The 23715-nt window shown below is 43.8% G+C and overlaps 1 protein-coding gene across 6 annotated transcripts in view; it reads left to right on the top strand.

Moving 5' to 3' along the window:
- The window catches only part of PLEKHA7 (pleckstrin homology domain containing A7), a 226942-nt gene that overhangs the window by 87921 nt on the left and 115306 nt on the right, over positions 1-23715 (top strand). Inside the window, exon 1 of one of the 6 annotated variants that reach the window (XM_077114126.1) lies at positions 8717-8806. The exons of the other annotated variants lie outside the window; for them this stretch is intronic. Within the exon in view, the coding sequence (XP_076970241.1) occupies positions 8724-8806 (83 nt within the window). The 5' untranslated portion in view covers positions 8717-8723. Of the gene's footprint in view, positions 1-8716; positions 8807-23715 lie in introns of those variants that run through there. 6 annotated transcript variants of the gene reach the window in all.

The raw sequence follows: 23715 nt of genomic DNA, 5'->3' as shown, positions 1-23715 counted from the left end.
AAAATCCACTGGGGAGATAGGTAGAGGAGAGGCATAGCTCGGGTGTCTGAAGGAATAATTGGATTTGCCCAATGATTGGGAGAGTAGAGGTGGGAAATGACAACATGCTGTGAAGTACATTTGGTAGTGTATTTGATTCCAAACTAGTCAGGCAAGTATTTTTAATTACTTTGCGTCTGTCATCATTATTTTAATATAGACCTAATTTTTAGAATGAGGTTCATTAGGACACTATATCCAGCATAGTTGGCAAATGGGACGTTCTGACGGCTCAGTGTTGCCACCTACTGTATACCACTGAGATTGTCCATCTTCAAAGAATTAGAAGGCAGTAAAACACATTTCATAGTGCAACAAGGTATAATTTGATCCGTCTGTTCTTCCACAAGGTTGCAAGTATCTGTCATCACTGTATGCTCAAGGAGTACCAAAATACTGGTTCCAGTGACTTCTGGTGATAAAAAAAATTAGAGAAAAATACTACTTTTCCTTTGCTCCCTTGAGAATAAGTTTCCACCAAACCATTTGCTGCCTATACATGGATCTCTGAATAATTGGTACATGTGGGTTTATATTAGAGAAAGAGAGAGTCCAAGAAGTAGGCACTTAATATGGTGTTTATAAATGTGATGAGACCCTTGGTTCTGTTTGTGGCCCACTAGTCTCAGTAAGGATTTTGGCTCTTGACAGTGATTTAGAAAACCTAATAGTTTTTAGGTCTCTAAAGTTGTGCTCCTAGGCTGCTGGCTACTTCATATTCTACGGGCTTGTTTCTGCATTTGGTCAGACACTGGAGAATAGCAGTGTGGATTGACGTGCCTTTACCTCCCCACGTGAGAAAAGGATCGACAGGTTCCGTCTTTATTTGTAAATGTATTTTGATTGAGTCTTATTCTGATTTCCCTGCAGTGGCTTTGACAAGTCCTATTTGGAAGATGAAGTAGCATAGTTATTGAACTGGTATTCTGTTGATCCTGGTTTGAATGACAAAGAGTCAGAAAATCATCCATAGACACGTAGTTCATGAGAGTTCACCCACTTTTCCCATAAAATATTATTTAGGCAATTAGGGACAGAAAAATCTGAAAAATGTAGGTGCTGGTTATTATCAGGCTACCTTTTTTTTTAAACATAAAGAGATCATATTTTCAAAATGTTTTTGGAACACTAATACCTGCAATAAACAACCATTATTGATTACATGGATCTTGAAAGTTTAATACCCAGGAGTGTCAAGATTACACTATTTGTTTATTTATCCTGTTCCACAGTGGATTCGAGGCAGCTTATAGGGAAAGATATAAAATATGAATAAAAAATAAAACATTTAGGGCCAGGGACCATATACGTTATATTAGGAGATGAAGCCAAAGGAGATAAGGAGAATGAGAACAGCCTGGTACTATTTCTGTTAAGCTTAAAAGTAATTTCATTGTACAAGTTGATGTAGCTATTTTTTTAAAGCGACTTGGAAGCTACACTAGATTTTAGAAAGCTCTGTGTAAACATAGGCTGCTTCATATTCCTGACATTTTAGCTGAACTTTAAAAGTTACTTTTTTTTTTTTCTTCCAACCTCTACCTGACCTCCAGTCCTCACCCTGTTTCTCTGAGCCAAGGAGGTGTCAATATCGAAAGTATTTTATCCATCGAGGTTGGGATTTTTCTGGAAGTGTTATAAGCTGGACGCCAGCTGGGCATTTGGGAAGCCTGAATGTGGGAGGCTTATTTTGGAAACCCTTTCATTATCATAGCACTCAGGCCTCTGTGAAGGGTTCCAGGACTTCACACCGGATGATCTCCTCTGATAGGAAGACCAAAAAAAGTAACAGCGAAGTGGAAGAGGGGTGCAGAAGTCCTCTTCTTACAAGCTGGCAGGATGCCTGATAACCTTCCTTCTACAGCTCCTATTTCCATCCTCTCCTCCTGGACCAGGGCACTTTGTGCTGGTGGTCATCTTGGAACAATGCTGTTGAGATAGGCTCCCAGGAAGCTGGTTCAGAGAATGGGGCTGGGCCCAAGGCTTTACTGGACCGTCAGATGGTGGGTTGGGCAGGGTGCTTTTAGCTAGAGCAGAGGCTGTCCACTTATAACTCTGGACTGAGATGTGGCTCTGCCCTTGCTTATCACAGCCAAGCAGGTGTCCTTAGCAGGGACAACCATGACCCCCACCTACCAGTGGGGAGTCACGTGATAATGGGCTCCCACTGATCACATCTCCAGTCCAGTTCTTTCCCCTGAATGAACGCATTACTGCCTGTATGATTCCACTTGAATGCCTAACAGACGTCTCAAACCTATGTCCAAATAGAGTGCTTGATTAATTTTAACTCCCCTTTGATTTGTTCCTCCCCTAAACTTAAATATCTGAGGGAATAGCCCAGCCATACATCCAGTTGCTCAAACCAAAAACCTAGGAAGTGTCTGTGCTCTTCTCTTTCCTTTACCCTGAGATAAATCCCAACAGTAAGTCCTGTTGTTCCTACTGCCAAGACATTTTGCAAAACTAAATCCCTCTCTGCTTTTTTCACCTTCTCACCCTGGCCAATCCCCATCTCTCACCACTATGACTGCAGTGATCTCTACCTTAGTCTCCCTGCTTTTTCCCCCAACCCCTTTTCAAAGGCTCTGTAGCGGCATTGCAGTCAGACTGTCTGGGTTTGCATGGTGGATCCTCCACTTACTGACTATGATGAGCATGTTGCTTTATCTCCTTGTGCCTGAGTTTTTTCATCTGTAAAATATGGATAATAATAGTACTAGCATCAAAAAATTTAGAGATCTTACCCATAAAATTTTGGGGAAAGTTCAGAGCACATAGTTAAGGACTAAATTAATATTAGATTTAAAAAAAAAACTGTACCCCAACCCCCCAGGACATTCTCCATATAGCAGCTAGAGAAGTCATTCTTCAAAAGCAAATAAGATCATCCCTGTCCATTCTTGAGACCATCTGACGGCCTCCTATTGCATTTGGAAGAAAATCCACATCCCATCAGTTATTACAAGGTCCTATATAACCTTGGCTATCTGCCCCTCTCCCCCCACCCCATACCCCTCAGTCTCAATTTTTACTACCCTCTCCTTGGTCACTGAGTTCCAGCCTCACTGCACTTCTTCCTTCCCAGGAACATTCTTAATTTGTTTCCATGCCCAGAATGCTCTTTCTTTAGCTCTTGGCTTAAGTGCTACTTCCTAGAGGGGCCTTTCCTTACATCCACCTCCTCATTACTCCATCGTTTTTTCTTCAGAGAACATATCAATATCTGATATTATTTGTTTTCTTGTTTATCAGTATTTCTGGGCCTCTGTCTTTTTTGTTACCACTATATCACCTGTGCCTACATTTGGCATGGGATTTCCTGGGGTGGACCCCAAGAATCTGCCTTTAACCAATCACGTAAAGTAATTTTGATTAAAATGGAAGCATGAAGATCACTGATCACAAACGTGTTCCTAGCCAGTTAGGTGTTTTGCGGTTTTGTTTTGTTTTTTGATTTTAAAAAAGTCTATTAAGCTATATATTATTGATTTGTTCATTTCATCAAAATTCTCATTTGGGTGATGTCTTAGTTTTCTAGCTACTAAAACAAATACCCTGCATTAGGTTGGCTTAGAGAATAGGAACTTATTGGCTCACAGTTTTGGGGCTAGGAGAAATCCAAAACCAAGGTGAAAGGCGCCGTGCCTTCTCCCTGAAGGCTGTGGTGTTCTGGTGCTGGCTGCTGTTGGTCCTTGGGTCTTTGGCTTTCTGGCACATGGTTATGTGCCTTTCTTTGCTGGGTTCTGTTGCCCTCCAGCTTCTTATTTCTCCATCACCAGTAAAAGGATTAAGGCTCAACCTCACTTCAGTTGGGCCATGCCTTAACTAAAAGTAACGTCTTCAAAAGGTCCTATTTACAGTGGGAATGAATTAAGATTAGGAACTTTTTTTTTTTTATGGGGTATGTAATTCAACCTACCACAAGTAGCTATTGGTCTGTTCCTATGGAGCAAGTGAGCTTTTTTTCCCAGTTTAATGACCCTTATGTCTCAAGCATCAGGCCCAAGTTGCCTTCCTTGGTCAGTGCATTCAAAATTTCCAGCTTAGGTGAGGCAGAATGCCTCATTTCCGTCCCTGAGCTGTTTCTGGCTGTACAAGGCTTGACTGCTCTCAGATGGTCTGGAGTAGTTTGTTGTACAGAGATGGACCCTCTGATACATTTGGCCCTGTTAGGTTATTTTTTAAAATCACATTTGTTCTTGTTACTTCCTTCCCAGAAACATTTCTGGAATAATCAAAATTCCCAGCCCTTAATGTCTGTGCTTTCCTTCCCTCTTCACTCTATAAACAAAGGCCCTTGTTTTAGTAGACACAGTAACAGTAAAATTAGCTTTAATAGACTCTAGATGGATTTAAAATGTAATCTCATGGCAGCATGGCAGCTCTGTCTGCTTTGGAAGTCATGTGCTTTATTTTGTGCAGTGAATGGAGGTACTTGCATTTTGCCTGGTACTGAGTAGGTATTGGGTATTCAGTGATTAGTGAATTAAAGTGGTCGGATAATACAAGCATCCCTCATCTTTAGATCCTGCCCTGGTGACTTTTGCCCACTAGGATTTTGACAATCCTGGGCCTCAGCTTGGAGTTTTAATCGATCTGCCTTCCGTCCTTGACATAAGAGTAACTGAGTTGTGCTGCTCCCCCATCTGGCTTGTGAACTATTGATGTTGTTGGAAAGCTCAGAATGGGAGGTATGATGCAATATAACAACCTTTACCAAAGGACCCATAAGTAGCCAACCTCCTTCTCCCCTTATAAGTCCTAGCATATACTTCCATGAAATAATAATACCCTACACTGGGGTGACACTGTTCACTAACATCCACTCCCCTAAAAAAGAAAGTAAGGCCCTTATTAAGCTATTGAACAGCTAAAGAAACTGAGGTACAGACTATCTAACCAGTTCCCAGCTGAGCTGAGCCTGATGTATGGCCTACTCTTACTCCACTGGTACTTGCCATTTTGCTGGATGGCATCACCAGGTCTGGGAGAAGCAGGCCGAACATTTTTGGGTCCTTAAGACCAAGGATATATGCCTTACATGTCTCAGTTAGTCAAGAACCCAGGATATTTGGGAGGGGACCTCAGGAATAGGGGACAGATCCATTAGTGGATGGTCGTGACTGCTTCACGTCAGACCCTTTAGTTTAAGCTTCTAAACATTATTATAAGCACAGCCTAGGAGGTAAATGTAAAAATAATGTTCTTGCCAGTTTTTCCTGCATGGTATCCTAGCGACAGTGTACTGCCTGTCCTTGGGTGTTGGGGCACCGACTGGGGCAATATCAGAGCTTGCAGAAGGGAAGGAAATGAAGGTCATGATTAGAGTCACCCCTTTAAAAGTCAAGCATAGTTTCTATTTTATTTTATCTTTTGGAGAATTTTTAACCCAGTTATTTTTAAAAAGCAGCATTTTATTTTCTGATTATCAAAGTAATACATGCTTATTGTAGACAACTTGGAAAACACAGAAAGTCCTGAGGAAGGAAATAAAAATAAACCATAATTCCTCCATTGTTAACATTTTGGTAAATATCCTTCCAGTAGTTTTTTTTCCCCCCTAACTTCCATATAGTGGTTAGGTTTTAAAGTCCAAGTGTAAGATTAAATAAAAGCTCTGAATGTCAAAATCATCCTAAATTATTCTGGAAAATAATTTTCATGCTCACACTCCGAATTTTGAAAAACAGTGAGCTAGGCTCAAGGAAAGAAAAACTGAAAAATATTTATAAAATGAAACGTCTGGGGGGAAAACATTCTGCCTTTAAGATTACTATCAAATTGTTAATGGTGAATGGATTGATGGTGATAGAGAATTGAACTGGATTCCTGTCTGCCTGTAAGATTTGTTCCATTCTGATTAATATTCATCAGCAATAGCTTTAATACAGGTTAACAGATTTACTTGTTATGAGGATGACATACCATAGTGGCATCCTGTTTTGCTCCAGGGGAACGTTCTGAGTTACCCAGTGTCTTAGTTTACCAGTCCTTCTATCAAATACTTCACAAAGGGCTAGTTTAAATAACAGGAATTTATTCGCTTATAGTTGAGGTTCAAAAGCAAGATATCAGCATGGCATGCTTTCTCCCCAAAGACTGTTGTGTTCTGGTGCTAGCTGCCAGCAACTCTTGGGGTGGGGTTCCTTGGTTTTTGTCTCTGTTTCCCATCATATGGTTATATCCTCTCCTTTCTAGCTTCTGTGACTTCAGACCTCTGGTAATCCACATTAAAACCCACTTCATTGGGTTGGGCCATCCCTTAACTAAAAATAACATCTTTAAGGGGTCTTATTTACAATGGGCTCACACCTACAGAACACACATTAAGATCACGTCTACGTTGGGTCGCATAATTCCACCTACCACACCCCGTAAGAAAAATGAACATGGTACAACTCTACCATAGATGCTTGCCATCCACTCCCCCAACACACAGTTACACAATGGGACCATTTGTTTTGAAGCCTTTTGTTTCATTACCTTTTGTTTTACTTAACAGTAAATATTCCACATAACATTTTTAAAGTTGCATATATTCATTCTATTGTAAAAGTGTTCCATGGTTTATGAACCAGTCTCCTGTTGTACATCTAGATGAGTTATTTCCAATTATTTGCTGTTATAAAAATGGTGAGATGAACATCCTTGTGAATAAATCTTTGTGCCCATCCACAATTATGTTTTATGGATAAATTCTTAGATGTATAACCAATGGTGCAAAGATAGGGACATTTTTAAGGCTTTTAATTTATATTGCCACATGTCCCCAGAAACATTGTATGCTCCCTATAAAGTGTCTATTTTTCAGCACTGCTGGAAATTTTCATTCGAAAGAATCTTCCACAGCATGCCTGTTTGTTGTTGTTGTTGGTTTTGATTACCCGGGGCTTCTGTTCATTAGCCTGGCCAATTAATCCGGGAAAGAATGAAAGAAATGAGGCTAGAAGTGGTAAGTGCTGGTGGCTGGCTTCATGTGAGAGTAAAAGGAGCAGATAAAGGAGAAGGGTGAGCTTGAAGGCCATTTCTTTACTTCTGCCCTCAAGCTATCTTCTGCGGGCATCTAAAGACAGACTATTGCTTAATACTTAAACGGCATATGTAATTTGAAAAAGCATATTCAATATTATAATTTTTGATTTGGAAAATGATTTGATGCCCTATCATCATAGATGCCACAGAACAGGAATGACATGTGTTTATCCAAAAGGGAGCATGGGTTTAAAAAAAAGGGGGGGAGACATATTGTCCTAATCCATGCTTTCATTTTACTTGGAGAAATTGCAGCCCAGAGAAGGGAAGTGATTTTGGTAGGATCACACAGTAAATTGATGCTGGAGCTGGAGCCAGAAGAAAAGCTCTCGATTCTATGTCCAGTTCTCTTTCATGGAAATGGGACAGCCACAGGTAGGAGAAATGAGAAAACAAACATAAGAGCCTTTTTGAACAGATAGTCGTCTTCCAGGGCTAGACTCACCCCATGCCCTTCCTGCTCAAGGGCCCAGCTGTCTCTGGCATGGCAATTCATGGCGATTCACCTCTGCTTGATAACCTCCACCTGTGCAGTGGAGGGCATTATATTTTAATAACCAGGTCTTTGCCTGAACCCTGTCTTCCCACCCTTCATGCCTCAGAACCTCGTGTCACTTCCTCAGGGAAGCCGTTCTTGACTGCCAAGATAGTAGAGCTCCTTGTGTGCACTCTGATGGCACCTCTTACCTTTAATACCTTGGTAACAATTGTAATTACTTTGTTCTATATTTTTTTAATATCTCTCTCCCAGACTAGATTATAAGCTCTATGAGTGTAGGCCCTTTGTTCATCTATCTTCTGTTCCTGGCACACACTAATCCGTAATTAATGTTCGAATGTTTGAGTATTTGAGCGGATGCTAATGAATGGATTAGAAGTGTGTGTGGGCCGCTGCCCTATGTTTCTGTTTGACTACAGAACCAGGCGATCAGTTCCATATTGACAAGGGCACTGAGAGAAGGGAAAGAACGGAGACACAGCCGAGGCTGACAGTGTAGAGACAAGCCAGAGGAGATGGTCTGCTTCCTTGGGCGACGGATAGCCACCTCCTGGGTTTGAGGTTAGCACCACATCCAAGCAAGCATTCATTCCTGGCTTGGCAGAATCAGTCCCCTCAATTTAGTAGGGATTGTTAAAGAGCTTCCTTCAGTCATTCTCGGGAAGAAGATTCAAGGTCAGGGTTTTTGGAGGGGTCCTTGGCAGACCGGGTAGTCTGTGGATGGACACTTGCAGCAACGGCTATCAGGTCATCTGGTAGCTCGGCGCCAAAGCAGCGCCGCTGTGAGGCGGCAGGTCCTGTCCCCTCCGCTGGGTTCTCTCCCCCCTCCTCCCTCTCCTTACCCCCTCCCTCTCCCTACCCCCTCTCGCATGCAGAGTCCTCTGCAAGGAGAATAATGTGCTGCGCTCGGACGCGCGGTCCTGGCAGAGCAGCGGCACTCAGGGCGCACTGTGGACCGCCGGGGTCCACCGTCTGGCGCTGAGCCACGTGCTTTGGTCGGCGCTGATGTCAAGTGGGTGTGGGCTCTTTGGGAAGGGCCGGGTGAGGACTAGGAGGGCACGCGATGCGCGGCAGGCACGCTGAGGCCCCGGCGCGCTCCGCCACTCAGCGCCGCTGACCGGTGTCCGGCCCCGGCACGCCAAGCGGACGTATGGAGCCGCGGCGCTGCCAGCCTCGGGACTCTTGCCCCGCCGCCCTGGGTGGTTGGCGGCGGCCGCTGCAGGGGGCCTTCAGGTGTGTGCGCGCGCCGTAACTTTCGAGGGGCTGCGGGCTGGTGCGCCGGCAGGGTGCAGGGTGCATGGGCGGCATTGGGGGGTGCTTTTTTGTCCCCACGCGGGCGTGACGGAAGCTGGCTCCTTTCCGGCCGGCTATCGGCGTGGGAGCCGCAGCTTGCCCCGGGAGTTTCAGCGAGAGAATTCACTGAGCCGTCGCCGGGCTTTGGGTTACTCATCGGGAAGGGCGCGGGGGAACTGCCCTGTTGTTTTAAGAATCGGGTCTCCAACTACAGCCTGCGTTCATGGTAACAGGATTATCTCCTCAGCAGACAGCTCGGCTTCGCGAAATCGGCTGTGGTTGGGGGTTCACCGCCGAGGCGGCGGGCGGGCTGCGGGGGCAGTGGTTGGTAGGGGGAGGGGTGCGGGGAGGTGGGCAGAGGCGTCCTCGCCACACGTTCCCACCCATGCTCCGGGCCCCCTGCCCCTCCTACTCCTCCGAAAGCCTCCCCACCCACACATGTCCGGAGCCGGCTAAGAGAGAGGTAAGAGGCCAGCTTCTCGCCTGTGACAGGTCTGGTTTCAGACACACCTTCCTGGAGGAATGCGGAGGCTTTGTTCTGGGCGCCTGTCCTAGCCCCAAGCCTGCAAGCTTCAGGGCTTGGGGCCGGGGGGCTCCGGTGCCATTACTCATCTTTTCTGGCAACACCGGTGTGCTCCCCGGTGAGCAAGTTAATTATTAATGTGTCTAAGCTGGAGAAAGGAAATCTGGAAATGAGATTGATGCGTTGCAGGGTATTTTTCCCCCTTTCCTTTTTGGCTTTGGCAATCAAGGTTTAAGCCCAAGGTTTTCTGAGACGGATGCAGGCGTTCTCCCTGTGGCTGTCACTGCACGAAAGACGTGGCTTTTCCCATCTGTGGGACACCCTGTCTCCTCTGGGACGGCAACAAGGGAGCATCCCTCAGTTTTTATCTACTTCTAAACCAGCCTGTGCCTTTCTTCCCTTGGTTTTGGAAACCAACCTCACTCCCACTCTCTGGCTCCTGGTTGCTTCCTGATGAAGCTTTCAGATGATGTCTTTGAGACTTGCGTCCTCTCAGAGGACAGTCAGAAGCACTCCGAAAACGCTGTCTCAGCCCCAGTGCCTGGAAACCTCCACATGCTCAACTAGTGCCTCCTGGTTTCTTTTTAGGCACCTAGGCTGAAGAACTGTGGGCGAGGTGAAGGTGTCAGTGAGGTAGTCACCTGACCGCTCTCTCCCTGTGCCCTCAGGGCTGAGGGGAACCTGGAGGTCAAGATGGGGAAGAGCTGAGGGCTGAGAAAAGCTCCTTCAGTTAGTTTCAGTTTCCCTTCCCCCACAGTCAGAGTGAGGGTGGATTCTAAGACTGGTAGTCATTCAAGATGTGCTGTGTGTGTGTGTGCCAGGGGTCTGGGCTGGGCCTTAATGATGGAAATGAAAGGGCTGTGGATGGTGCTGCGCTTTGGCAAGGTGGAATGGTGGGTGCTGGTTGCAAGCAGGTCTGATGAGATTTTGCCCCAGCTGGGGCCTGAGGAGAGCTCCCATCCTACCACCTGTGGTACTTAAGAGACCTAGGAAGCTCTTTTCTCTTTTCCAGATTAGAATAGAAGACTCAGTCTTATAAAGGGAAGTGGGATAAGAAGGAAGATGAGTGTGTTTTGGAATTTGACACTCTTGGGATCCAAGAGACCTGGGGATATGGGGGAGAGTGAGGACTGTGGAGGGAGTATTTTAGCTCCAGCAGTGGGCTATGCAGTGTAACAGAGAGGTTGTCTGAGACAGGCTGCAGCGGTGCCCCTCATCACTCCTCCTAATTTTCTATCCTTTTCCTTGGTGACTTGTCTTGCTGGGCTCACCTGCCTCCTACTCTGGTCTCCATGGGCTGGACTGTTCTGATGGCTTCCCAGACACACGTAGTCCCCATCTTACTCCAGCTTTCCTGGGAGACCATGCATGAAGGAAGGCTTGACTTCAGAGAGCCTGCTGACCTTGATATCCTGAGTTATTGAGGAAACAGGGCTGTGCTGCCTGTCCTCCCACTTGAGTTTGTGATATGTATGCTCAGTGATACCCCTTTCCTCAACACATGTTGCCTTTAAAGTGTCACCTTCAACAGTGTCCCAGTCAGTAAAACAAGTGCTGTCTATAAGTTGAGGGTTTTGAGTTGGTCCTGATTGCAGACACATTTTTTTCTATTGTGGGAAGTCTGCCCAAGGCTCCTCTCTAAAGTCTGCTCACCTCACAGCCTGCTGGTCACGGCTGAATATTCATTGATAATAGTCTGGCCACTGCCTGGGAAAGCTACCCAGAGTGAAGAGTAGGTGGTTGTATGAAGAGTAGGTGGGTCCTAGAGAATTGCGAAGTGAGTGGTGTCAGGGGCTGTGGGGAAAGTGGGACTGTCAGAGAGGCCATATGATTACGAGGTGACCTGGGGGTCAGGTCACTATGGATTGCGGGGTTAGAGGACTGAGCAGGGCTTGTCTGGAGACTTCCCTCCATCCTATTCCTAAGGTCTGTGCTGGGTGGAGCAGGCTGTGATGATTCCAGCACCAGCTGTGGCCCCTAACCTGGGGCCTGATTGCCCCTCCAATGTGGAAAAAAGGCATCCTTTCCCTTTGTACCAGCTCTGTGACTTGTCTCTCCACTCCCTTTTAAAAGAGGCACTGGGGTTGGGGGTGATTGTTTCTATGCTTCTCAGTAGCAATTCTTGCAGAGGGGCTCTTCCTGCAAGGAAGGGTGGTAGGAGAAAGTATCCAGGCTATGAGAGGGGTGCTTTGAATCACACAAGGTCAGGAGGAGAAATAGAATAAAGAACCTGACAGCCTTTGCAGTCTTGGTTTGCAAAAGCAAAAGGTTCTTCCCAGGGGTTTATACTGTATCTGAAAGAAAGAGCAGCTAGTATTCTAAGACTCTACCCTGTGAGTACTGAGGAATTGAGAGGGGTGTTTTTGCTGGGAACTTGGTTCAAACTCAGCCTCTGATGCTTACTAGCTTTGAATCTTCAGGTCTTTCTGAGCCTCAGTTTCCTTGCCTGTTAAATAGGATAAAGATACCACCCCTTCCCCATTCCAAGGATAGCTGTGAGGATTGTATGAGATGTTTGTAAAGAATTTATCTCAGTGGTTGTTAATTGGTAGCTGTTATTTTTATTAATTAATTTGTATTTTATTAATTAGTAGAAAATATGAATGTCAGAATGCCATTTTGGGCTGACCTTAGAGACCATATGCTGGCTCCTAGGACCAGATGTGAAAACCATCTTGGAAGACTTTATGCTGACTTTCACATCAAACTTTCTGTCCAGTTTCAGATTATTCAAAGAGGTCTTGGAAACCCCTGTGCCTCTGGTAGCAGGCAGACAGCACTGTTGAGCTGGAAAGGTAGCATAGTGGAACTCCTAAGGCAGCCCTCTCAGGTCTAGCTAGGGTTATGGACTGTGTGTTAAGAGGTACAGGACAGCTGTCACTTAGCTCTAAAAGGACCCTTGGGAAGTCCTTTTATCTCTTTGAGCCAGTGTCCTATGAGAATAATGAAACCTATCTCACAAAGTTGGTCTTATGATCAAAGGGGACAATGTAGGCAAAACTGTTATGCAGCATACAGATAATTATAGATAGCTATGTACCAGATACTGTTCCAAGTGCTTTCATCATCTCATTTAATTCTCACAACAATTTATGATACGTTTAATTATTGTCCACATTTTATAGACGAGGGAACTGAGCTGGTAGGAGTTGTAATTGTTACTGTTGGATTCATGCATCTGAAGACCTCTGTCTCCCAGGATAGGAATGACCCAAAGTTTCTTCAAATACATTTGCACACTGTCTTACCTACACTGACATTTTCTAATGGTCCCAGACTAAATGCGGCTATTAGTTTATAAAACGGATAAAGGATGTCTTATTGATCAGTTTGTTCTTTTATTGTACCTCTCCTGTCCTCTCTGCCCCCTCATCCATAGACTCTGTGGGGCATGAACACAGCACATTTTGGCTGCAACAACCTTTAATGCCAGTTGTGTGGAATTATAACCCTCTTGCACTCACCTTGCCTAGTGATGCCCTTTAAGAATGTTGCTGCTCATTTTGTTTGCGTTACTCACTTTAGATGGGGAAATATTTGGCCTAGAGCTGACCATTAGGCTCAGTATTCAAAGTACATCTTTCCCTCTGATGCTTCTACTGAGGTGTTTTAACTCCTTCCTTCTGGTCCAAAGATCAGCTAGTGAGCAGAGGTCTAAAGTTTTAAATGTGTTTAAAAAAACAAACAAAACAAAAACAAGGAAGAAACAAACAAAACACCCTGGAAGTAAGAGCTCACAGCTGGTGTTGTTAAACAGGCTGGTGCTCATTAACAAAGAGTTATAGTCACAGCCCCAAATTTATTCTTGTTACTTTTGTAGCATGTTTATCAGAATAAGACTCAGCTTTGTGGGGTTTTCTTTCTTTCTTTTTTTTTTTTTACATGGGCAGGCATCAGGAATCGAACCCGGGTCCTCGGGCATGGCAGGCAAGCACTCTTACCTGCTGAGCCACCGTGGCCCGCCCTTTTCTTTCTTTTTATGACCAGAACAATATTTTTGAGGGGGTGACACAAATAAGGGAATAAAAATCGAAAAGAGCTGGTGGGGCTCAAGGCATGTTCATAAGACTATTGTTACAGGAGCCTGGGTAACTGGTTCCCACGTTCCTATAATGTCGTCAGAGTAAGTGTAGGTTTCATCATTTTACTGGAAAATGGAGTGATTTCCCTAAGTCACATAACCTCTTATGTGTTGATGGAGGCTGGACCTTGCTCTATTACTTTCTGACTCAGAGGCCAGCAGCCTTATTTATCTTCATAATAATTTTAATATTCCTATTATGGAAAACTCAGCATTTTAGAAAAGAAGAAAGAAGGGGAGAATCGATGATCCAAGCAGCAAAGACAACCACTGTTTCCATTTTGATGGACTTCCAAGATTTTATGTATGTACTTTTGTAATGCAGTTTTGTTGAGATGTGTTCACACACCACACAAACCATCTGAAGTGTACAATCCCTGGCTCACATTTCATTACATAGTTGTGCCTCCCCCTGTGATCAATTTTAGAACATTTTCAATACTCCAGAAAAGAAATAAAAATAGAAAAGGAAACCCAGATCCTCCCATAACCCTTATCTACCCCTATTATTGACCCATGGTATTGGTGGAGTCCATTTGTTACGGTTAATGAAGGAGTATTTAAATATTACTATAGTAATATTTAAACTATAGTCCATAGTTTGCAATAGGTGCATTTTTCCCCATATACTACTCTATTATTAACTCCTTGTAATAGTGTCATACATTTGTTCTAGTTCATGAAAGAACTTTTTTTATATATGTATAATTAATCATGGGCATTGTTCACAAGTTTCACTGTTTTATACATTTCCATATTTTAACTTCCATGACATCCATGACTCGAAACTTCCCCTTTCCGTCACATTCATACTCCTTTCAGCACTGTTAATTATTCTCACAATGATGTGCTCCTGTCACCTCTGTCCATTTCCCAACGTTTCTGTTCACCCTAGTTAAACATTCTGCACATATTCAGGAAACGTTCCCCAACTTTTAATCTCATTCTATATCCTGGTAACCTATATTCTTTATTTTATGTCTATGAATTTACATATTATAATTAGTTCATTTCAGTGAGATCATACAATATTTGTCCTTTTGTGTCTGACTTTTTTCACTTAACGTAATGTCCTCAAGGTTCGTCCATGTTGTCACATGCTTCAGGACTTCATTCCTTCTTACTGCTTGTTTCAATTTGCTAATGCTACTGGAATGTAATATACCAGAAATTTGGGTTCCTCTGTTACATCTGGCACCTGGTGATGTTTGCTGGTTCTTCTCTCCTGGATTCTGGTTTCAAAATGGCTCTCTTAGCTCCTGTGGATCCTTCTTGTGTCTCCTGGGTCATTTCTTTCTCTCTCTAAACATTTCTGGGTTCTCTCGGCTCTCTTGACTTTTCCTGTCTTTTTATCCTCTCACAAAGGACTCCAGTAAAGAGGATTAAGACCATCTTGAATTTGATAGGTCACATCTCCGTGGAGACGACCTAATCTAAAGGTCCAGCCCACAATAGGTCTGTACCCACAAGAATGGATTAGAAGAACATGGCCTTTCTGGGGTACATAACAGATTCAAACCAGCACATTGCTACATAATATTCCGTCATATATATATGCCTCATTTTGTTTATTCATTCATCAGTTGATGGACAGTTGGGTTGTTTCTGTCTTTTGGCAATTGTGAACAGTGTTGCTATTAACATCAGTGTACGGATGTCTGTCTGTGTCTCTGCTTTCATATCTATGTATATCCTGAGTAGTGGGACTTGTCAGGTCATAAAGCAACTTTATACTTAGCTTTGTGACGAATTGCCAAACTGTCCTCCACAGAGGCTGTACTATTTTATATTCCCACCAGCGTAAAATAGTGTTCCCATTTCTCCACATCCTCTTCAATACTTGTAGTTTCCTGTTTGTTTAATAGCGGCCATTCTAAGAGGTGTGAGATGGTATCTCATTGTGTTTTGATTTGCATTTCCCTAATAGCTAGTGAAGCTGATATAATAAATGTCATAAAAGAGAAGCACAAAATCAGTCTTTTGAGAAGAGGAAAGGTATGGCATGCAACCTCTTTTTCATTCTCTTTCTTACCCTTTCGTCCGCTTTCTGACAGGTGCTTAGGAATGATTCTAATTATACTGAGTGGCATTAAGACCTCTCTTAAAGTTCCCCGCTTGGATTCTTTTGCTTATTTTGTTCTCTTAATAATAGATTTCAGAATGTCAGCAGTAGAAGGGACTGGAAAAGTTATTAGACCATCCTCTTCATATTAGTATTTGAGGAAACTGAGTCTTGGAGAAGGGAAGTGTGACAGGAGCATACATAGTAGTTTGTAGTTGAGCCAGAACCAGACCCAAGTTTCCCCACTCAAAGTGTGAAATTATGTGAGTTAATACAGGGGTGAAGATTCTTCATTTTAAAAGTCATATATGTGTGTATGTAATTTTTTTCAAGCATCATATTTGTGGCTATTATTGCTTAGGATGTGACTAAAGACAATATGGGTCCATTTGAAGAAAAAATAGAAGTATAGGTTGTACATAGCTTTGGTGGAAATCAAGAGCAGTGTGTGGAAGACATGTGGATAATGTTAGAAAAACAGCCCATTTTCCCTTTCCTGCCCTGTCCGCTTTATTGTTTCAGGAGCAAGAAGAAGGTTGCCAATCCCTAGTGAGAACTTGCCATTTACCAGGTGTTTTACCTTTGGGTAGGTATCAGCGGACTCCATGTGTATATTGAGAAGGCTCGAGAGGTCGATGAACAAGCTGATGATCACACTAGAGTGGTTGAAGGAGACCAAGTTCAGATTTAGCTCTGGTTCCTTCCACTGACCTCACAGCCACCTGGCGTTGCTCAAGGTGGGGAAGCCCTGAATCACCCTACCCCTCTTCTCTGGGATTCTGATTCTCTTGGGATCTGACTCCACCTTCTTGTTCAGGTACCAAGCTCAAATGGAAATGATTTTGGTTGGGTTGCTAGGTTGCTGCTTGTAGCCTGCTAATTTAAGGCTTGATTTTGATAAAATTTCAAAGAATGTGCTGTCCGTACTTATCAAATCTGACTCATGCTGGTAAGTGATAGAGCCCTTATCCTGCTGCCATTTGGCTTCTGTTCACATTGTGATGATGCCATGTGGATTTGTGCAGTTTGAGCTCCAGGAAGAAGTAAACTATGCCTGTCTGTCTCTCTAAAGGGCAATTACCATATAAGCTTACAAGTTGATTCATCTACCCATATTTTCAGAGTTCAGAGACTAAATTAGTGGGAATTTACCCAGGGTGGAGGTGTAGAGGTGTGGAGGTGAAAGTGTGGGCTGCTTCCATGTTAGCTGAAGAAATTGAGACTGGGTGGTTCCAGGAATGTTCTTTGAAGTTATGGAGAGGGGAATGATTTTCCGGACCCCCTTCCAGGTATAGTGTGGTTGGGAGATTTTGGCTAGAGTATGGAGTCTAGGCTTTGGAACCTTCCTAAGCCAGCCAAGAAGGTTCTTCTTCAGTGGTTTAGGATTATATGGAGAATGGTCTCTTGCCCAAGGCAAATGGCTACTGCATCTGTCAGGCACTAGGTGGGTGATAGTGTGGTAGACTGAATGATGGTCTCCCAAAGATGTCCATGTCCTAGTCCTCAAAACCTCTAAATATGTTACCTTATACGATAAGGGGATTTACATATGTGATTAAGTTAAGGATCTTGCGACAGGGAGATTATTCTGGATAATTTGGTTGGGCCCAGTGTAATCAGAAGGATCCTTACAAGAGGGAGGAAGGAGGGTCAGATTGAAGAGAAGGAAATGTGATGATGAGGGCAGAGGTTTTGGACCAGGGACCAAGGAATGTCAGTAACCCATAGAGGCTGTGAGTGAATTCTCCCCTACAGCCTCCAGAAGGAGCTCAGCCCTGCTGACACCTTGATTTTAGTCCAGTGAAACAAATTTGAGACGTCTGACCTCCAAAAGTGTAAGATGATAAATTTGTATTGTTTTAAGACACTAAATTTGTAGAATTTGTTATAATAGCAGTAGAAACTGTGGAATTTGTTACAGCAGCAGTAGGAAACAAATATAGATAGGTACTGAAGATAAAAGTGAACATAGCATAGTCCCTGCCTTCAAGTGATTCATAGTCTAGTGGGAGAAGCAGACAAGTGGACAGCCGGTTTTGATAGCAGTGGTGAAGACCCTGTTAGGGTATAAGTTAAGGCTGTGAGAGAGAAGGGAAAGCTTCCTAAATGAGTTGTCATCTGAGGTGCAACTAGAGGGTGAGTTGGAATTAGGGGATGCAAGGGGGCAGGGAAGAGCATATATGGCAGAGAGAAGAGCTTGTGCAAAGTCATTATCTGGAAAATAGATGAAATCTTCTGGCTAGGCTTTGTGAGTGAGAAAGCTGGTTCCATCTATGTGGATGCAGGCCCCATGGCCCTGTTTTCAGACTACAGCTTTGCAGGCCTTCTGCATAAATGGAGAGATTACTGGAAGAGTCCTGCTCCTACCTCTTCAGCCTGTGTGATAATCGACTCTAGTGTCCCAGGATTGTTCTAGGCTGTTTTACAAATATTATCCCATTTTACTCTTCACAACAACTGCATGAGGTAGCTACTGTTATTATCTTCATGTTCCAAATGAGGGAAATGAGACTTCAGTTAAGTAGTGGGGCTGAGTTTGAATCCAGGCCCTCAGGCTCCAGAGTCCAAGTTCTTAGTATACTCTTGTGGCAGAAAGATGACTGGGATGGAACTCAGAGATGCTCTGCTTCTTACTACTCTTAGTCAACCAATTCTTTAGCCTCAGTTTTCCTATCTGTACAATGGGATGAGAGGTCTGCCTGCTTCACAAATGTAAGCATAAAGGAGAACCTGAAGGAATGTGTTCTTGCTATGAGCTCTAGGAGTCTCTCCAAAGTCTCATACACCTCCAGAGAGAGCCTCATTAGTGAACATCATCTCACTGTGCTTAGCTCATCCTTAATGATCAGGGAGGCAGGTAGGGGCATTTGGCCACAGTGGATCATGGGTACTGTCATGAGTAGTAGTGAACATAGAACATGGACAAGGAACAGTGATGTGTCCTATCTCAGGGTACTGAGAGTTGACGTTTAAGTCTGAGGTTTTGGTCTACAGTGCATCCTCTGCAAAGACGCTTATGCTAGAGAACACAATGGAGAAAACCTCTGCTACCTCGGAGTCGGGCAACCAGAATTTAGTTCCAGCCCTGCCGCTTACTATCTATGTGACTTTAGGCGAATTTTCTTGAGTCCTGGAGCCTCAGTTTCTTCATGTATAAAATAGGAGTAATGAGTCCTACTTGGCAAAGTTATGGGAAAGTATCCTGCTGAGTTCTGGCATATAGTAGACATTCAGTAAATAGTGGTTGACTCGAAATCTTTCAGTTCAGTACTTTTCAGAGTTAATCCAATAAATCCTAATTCTTTGCAGAATTCCATGTTTCTCCCTTGCCTTTTAGACTCAGGCACATTGTGTTTGAATGGAAAGGCGGGGTCTGGACTATGCAATGAGAGCCCCATGAGTCTTTGGGGGAGACCCTGTGCTTTCCAATGGTAAATGGTGATGCGTGGTATTGAGGTGGCTGCAGTGGGTTGGCTGGGCCATTTTGGAAGCAAGAATATGTTTGCCTTGCCAAGTACAAGATTGAGTGTCACCGTTTTGCTTTCTGAGAATAATCATCGTGCAGATGAAGTAGATTTATAGTGCTGAGGTATATCACAGAACAGACTGCTCTTTTTTTTATTGCCTACATTCTAGTAAGGCAATGTACTTATTTTAGAATATTTGGAAAATACCAAAAAAGAAGAAAATAAAAATCGCTTTTACTTCTACACCAAAAGATGATTACTGCTAACATTTTGGTGCATGTCCTGCCATTCTTTTCCAAGATGCACACATAAATTCTTTTTTTCCTTCAAAATACACAGTTTAAGTTGCTTTATTCACTTGAAGTTATATCTCGTGCATTCCCCAGATCATAACTTTCTTAATTATTCCCCATTCAAATGTTAGGCATTTAGATTTTCCCACTTTCCTCCTGAAGTACATAAAAATATTTTATTGTATTTTAAACTAATTTCTCATATTCCTGGAAAAGAAATTCCTAGGTTAAAGTACATTTAAAAGTGCATAATGGGCATGACTGTTCTGTAACCCACAACTTCTTTAATTTAAATAAAAGTGCATATTGTTGTCTTTGCCATATATTAAAAAACAAAAAAGTGACGATCCTGTTAGGTGGCTGTAGGCCAGCCCTGGTGAAGTCCCTGCCGCAGACCATTGTGCACAGAAGGCTGCCTCCTTGCAGCTCCCTTCCTGGCTGACAGTACAATCAGCCTCTTGTATCTCCTCAGTGAAATTTAAGTAATGGGTCAGCCTTTCCAGTACTTCCCTCTTGTCAGGAAGTTCGTCTGTGAATCTAACCTAAATCTCATCTGCTGCATTTTAAATCCTCCCCTGTTGCCAGTTCCCTTCAGTGGTGTTGAGCCGTGTACCATCTGCAGGCAGCCTGCTTACCTCTCTTCCCATACCCTGACCACTGCGGCTCTGGCCACCAGCCTTATGTTACCCTGGAGGAAACTTGAGGGTCTCTGGATACTGCTCTCGCGACTGGGGGGGCAGTCCCTGCATCGAGTTGCCTCCGATAACTCCAGGTAGGGTTTCCGAATCCAGGAGTGCCCATGCTGTGGTGGCCACAATCCCAGCCTCTCCTGTGCCCTCTGCAGAACTTGTAGGGGCAATTAGCATTCAGAGTGGTGCTCTCGTATTGACACTGCAGGTCTATCAGATTCATTTTCTGTGGGGAAAAAAAAGTGACTGGAGCAGGAATTAATTATGTTTAAGTCCCAAGTGCATTGGCCCAGTGGTACATGTGCGATGAAGGAGGAAAGCCAGGCAGGGATGGGCATTTGAATGCATTCCGGTGGTGGGAAAATGGGCTGTCGGTAGGATGAGAGGATGGGATCCCATCCTGAGCCTCCCACCCTTGGCATCAAGCAGCAGCTGTGCTCTCTGCTCAAACAGCCTTGGCCACCTTTCCTCGCCAGTGTCCTTTGTTGGTAGCTGACAGCTTTATTACAGGGCATTAGAATGTTAATTTTGAAGGGAAATGAATATAGTTGCAACTTCATGGGCAGCAAGAGGTCCCTTGTGTCCCAGAGGCATTTTAGAGCTGGCTGGTTAGTGTCTAGCAGGGTGGAGCAAGCCACAAAAGGAAACAGGCTGGGAATTGAGTTCTTGCAGCACCTGTGGGAGTATCTGAGTACAGCTGGAAACCCAGAGGAGCAGCCTCCCTGGCCAAGGTCCAGCCCCACTGACCTCTTCCAGCTCCTTCTCTCCCCTCCATTTCAGCACCAAGAGATCCTGCCTTAATATAAATTCTCACTCTCCCAAATTTGCCTCCTCCTCAGCTCTCTTCTTAAGATGAGATGCCTTGCTTCATATTTTGTTTTTTCCTTCCACACCTGGTTCTGTGCTGGTACTTGAACTGAAATGAAACCAGCATTTTCTGAGTCAATGCAATGGTTTTGTGCTCATATAAAGAAGGTAGTTCTCTGTCCTTCAGCTCCCATTTAAAATGTCAGATTGTTTTTCTTCCTTTTGAAGAGAGGAAGCTTTTACCTCTCCCTCCCTTCGTTGTTATCCCAAATTCACTTAAGAGCTGCATGTCATTGGTACTTTTGGCTCATCAGGTAGGAGCTGGTATTCAAGGCCATAGCCCAGAGAGTGCCATCCCTGGCTGTACCTTAGAAGGACTTGGGGAGCTTTTAAAAACTATTGATGCCTGGAACCCAACTCAGAGATTCTGATTTATTTGGTCTATGTTGGGGCTCAGGCCTCATCAGGTGACAAGCCTTCTACAGGTGATTCTAATGTTTAGCCATTTACCCAGAATAAGGAGTGAGATATCCTAGCAGTTTTCCTTTATGGGATGAGATGTAATAGATTCCTGTGATATCTGCAGTAGTAGGTTGTTCCACAACCTTTTTTGGGAGTGGAAAGAGTAAAATGACAAATGTGAGGATTGTGTCAGGCATTTCACTATTGGCTTGGTGGGAAACCTCTGTGGGTATGCCTGGCACCCATTTCTGTTACCAGGGTGTGCTCCTGCTCTGTCACTCTGCCTTCTAATTAATTAGGTGACTTGGACAGGATGAGGATGTGATAGTTAAGGTTAAAAAAATAAGATGAAGAAACAATATGAGTCTGTTTATATTTAGTTTCATTTGCCAGGGCCTGGGTTCACCTTTTTCTCACATTTTGGGAGCATGGAAGAGTGAGGGGTGGGGGCAGGGCTATGGTGAATGGCAGAGGATTGGTTTTCAGTTTGGGCCTGGTGAAGTAGCCTGCAGTGACAGGTCTGTCCTTCCTGGCTCTTTGTGTTAACGCCTTGCAGACGGAGATCCCTGAGGCCTCACTTCTGCCAGTTTCCTATTGCATGTGGTAGACACCCTTCTAGAGGAGTTAATAAGTGACTCAATTGTTGCCATGCGTGAATGAGCCCCTTTATGTGTTTGGGTTTGTCTCTGTCAATTCTGGTAGATTGGTTCCTTTTCATGATTTGAGAATGGTTATGCTTCTCCTTGGGCTAACACATTCAACATGATGTCCTAAGTCCTACCCCCTTCTACCATTCTCTTCCCATTTTTGTGATTGAGGCTTTGATCCACGAGCAGCTTCTCCTATTGAGTTTACCGATTGGATGCCACTAGCACTATCTAGTTGTGACCGTCAAAAATGTCTCTAGGCAGTGCCACATGTCCCATGGGCGGCAGAATCACCCCGGTTGAGACCACTGTTTTAGCAGGAGGAGCTGTGTTTCAGGGATGTTGCCTGATGGCATCCCACGACATTTATTTTTGTGTATGGGGACTTCACTTTTAAAATTTGCATAGCTGGCTTCTACCCGACTTGGCTAATGTGTTGGATTGCACACATAAATGAAATCACACTGAAGATAAACTCTCTCTTTATTTCTGTTTTGGTCTGCAGAGGGAAGGCATAAATAAGCTTGGAAAGACCACTGAATTTGGATTCCATTCTGCTGTTTGCCTGTACTTCCTAGCTGGGCAGTCTTGGGCAAGACATTTAACTTTCTTGAGCCCTTTTCCTCATCTGAGTATGAGGGGAAGAAATGTTTGTTGTGATTAAGAATTAAATGACACCTCGAATGTGGAAGTGTTTATAAAACAGTACTCATATATTAAGTGGTAATGATAAGATTCAGATCTAATTACCAGCCCTTGAGGTTTTCTCAGATTTGAAAGTGTAGAACTCAGCATAGTATTTCTTGGCTTGTATTTGGGCAAGCATATTATTCCTGTCATCTTTCTGCCCATAAAGTTAATTTTCCCCTCTTTCACTTTAAAATTAATCTCTCTCTTCTTGGCGAACATTGTGATACCTCCTTCGGACCACTGTCTCTGCAAGATTGGTCACTTGTTTGACTTCTGACTGGCGACAGCCAGCTTCTTTTTTGTGGTGAGGTATCTCAAGAGTGGTCTCATGTTTTATAAAAATGGAAACAAGTGACCAGTGAGTCAAGGGTATATTCCTCATCACCAGTACCCAGAGAGGTGTACGGTGATTCGCACATGAGGCCTGAATGTGGCTGAGAGGCAGACCTCAGCATACAGAGATGCACATAGGAGACTATGGGGATAAAAAGTCTGGGAACTCCTTGACACAGCAAAGCCCAGCTAGGCCAGTGCTTCATTTCTTCATTTCGCAGAAGAATAAACTGAACCCAGAAAGGGAACATGCCTGAGGTCTCACATTGAGCTAGTGGTAGAGGGGAGATCACATCCCAGGCTTTCCGGATGCCCAGTTCTCAGTGTGTAGTCATGCAAGTTTGAGCAATGAGCAGAATGCCGTTCCTGCCTTCTCTTACTTACTTCAGATGCTGCCTTGGAGGTCTTGTGAAATCTGCTTCTGCTCAATAATTTATGGATGGAAATTCACCAGAATATACACAGTGCATGGTGTGATTTTCACTGATTCTTATAGTAGGAGATCTTGAGAAAAGGCATGAACACGAAAGGTGCTCCAGTTTCTGTCTGAACACACAGAAAAGAAGACAGAAACCGAGGCTCCTTCTCTTTCTTCAGTAACTTCAGATGCTCTCCCTTGGCTACACATTATTTCCCCATTATGATGTATTCTTATATGAGCATCACTGTTAATACCCATTATTAGTGTTGTTAATACTTGCTGCTGTTTATTGAGTGCCAATGTGCGAATGCAATGCACATCTCATTTAATCCATCTACAATTCTACAAAAAAGATTCTTACAAAAAAACTGTAT

The sequence above is a fragment of the Tamandua tetradactyla genome, chromosome 8 (genome assembly GCF_023851605.1).
Source record: "Tamandua tetradactyla isolate mTamTet1 chromosome 8, mTamTet1.pri, whole genome shotgun sequence".
Classification (NCBI taxonomy): domain Eukaryota; kingdom Metazoa; phylum Chordata; class Mammalia; order Pilosa; family Myrmecophagidae; genus Tamandua; species Tamandua tetradactyla.
The sequence above is the reverse complement of the archived record's forward strand: the minus strand, read 5'-3'. Positions and strand labels throughout refer to the sequence as shown.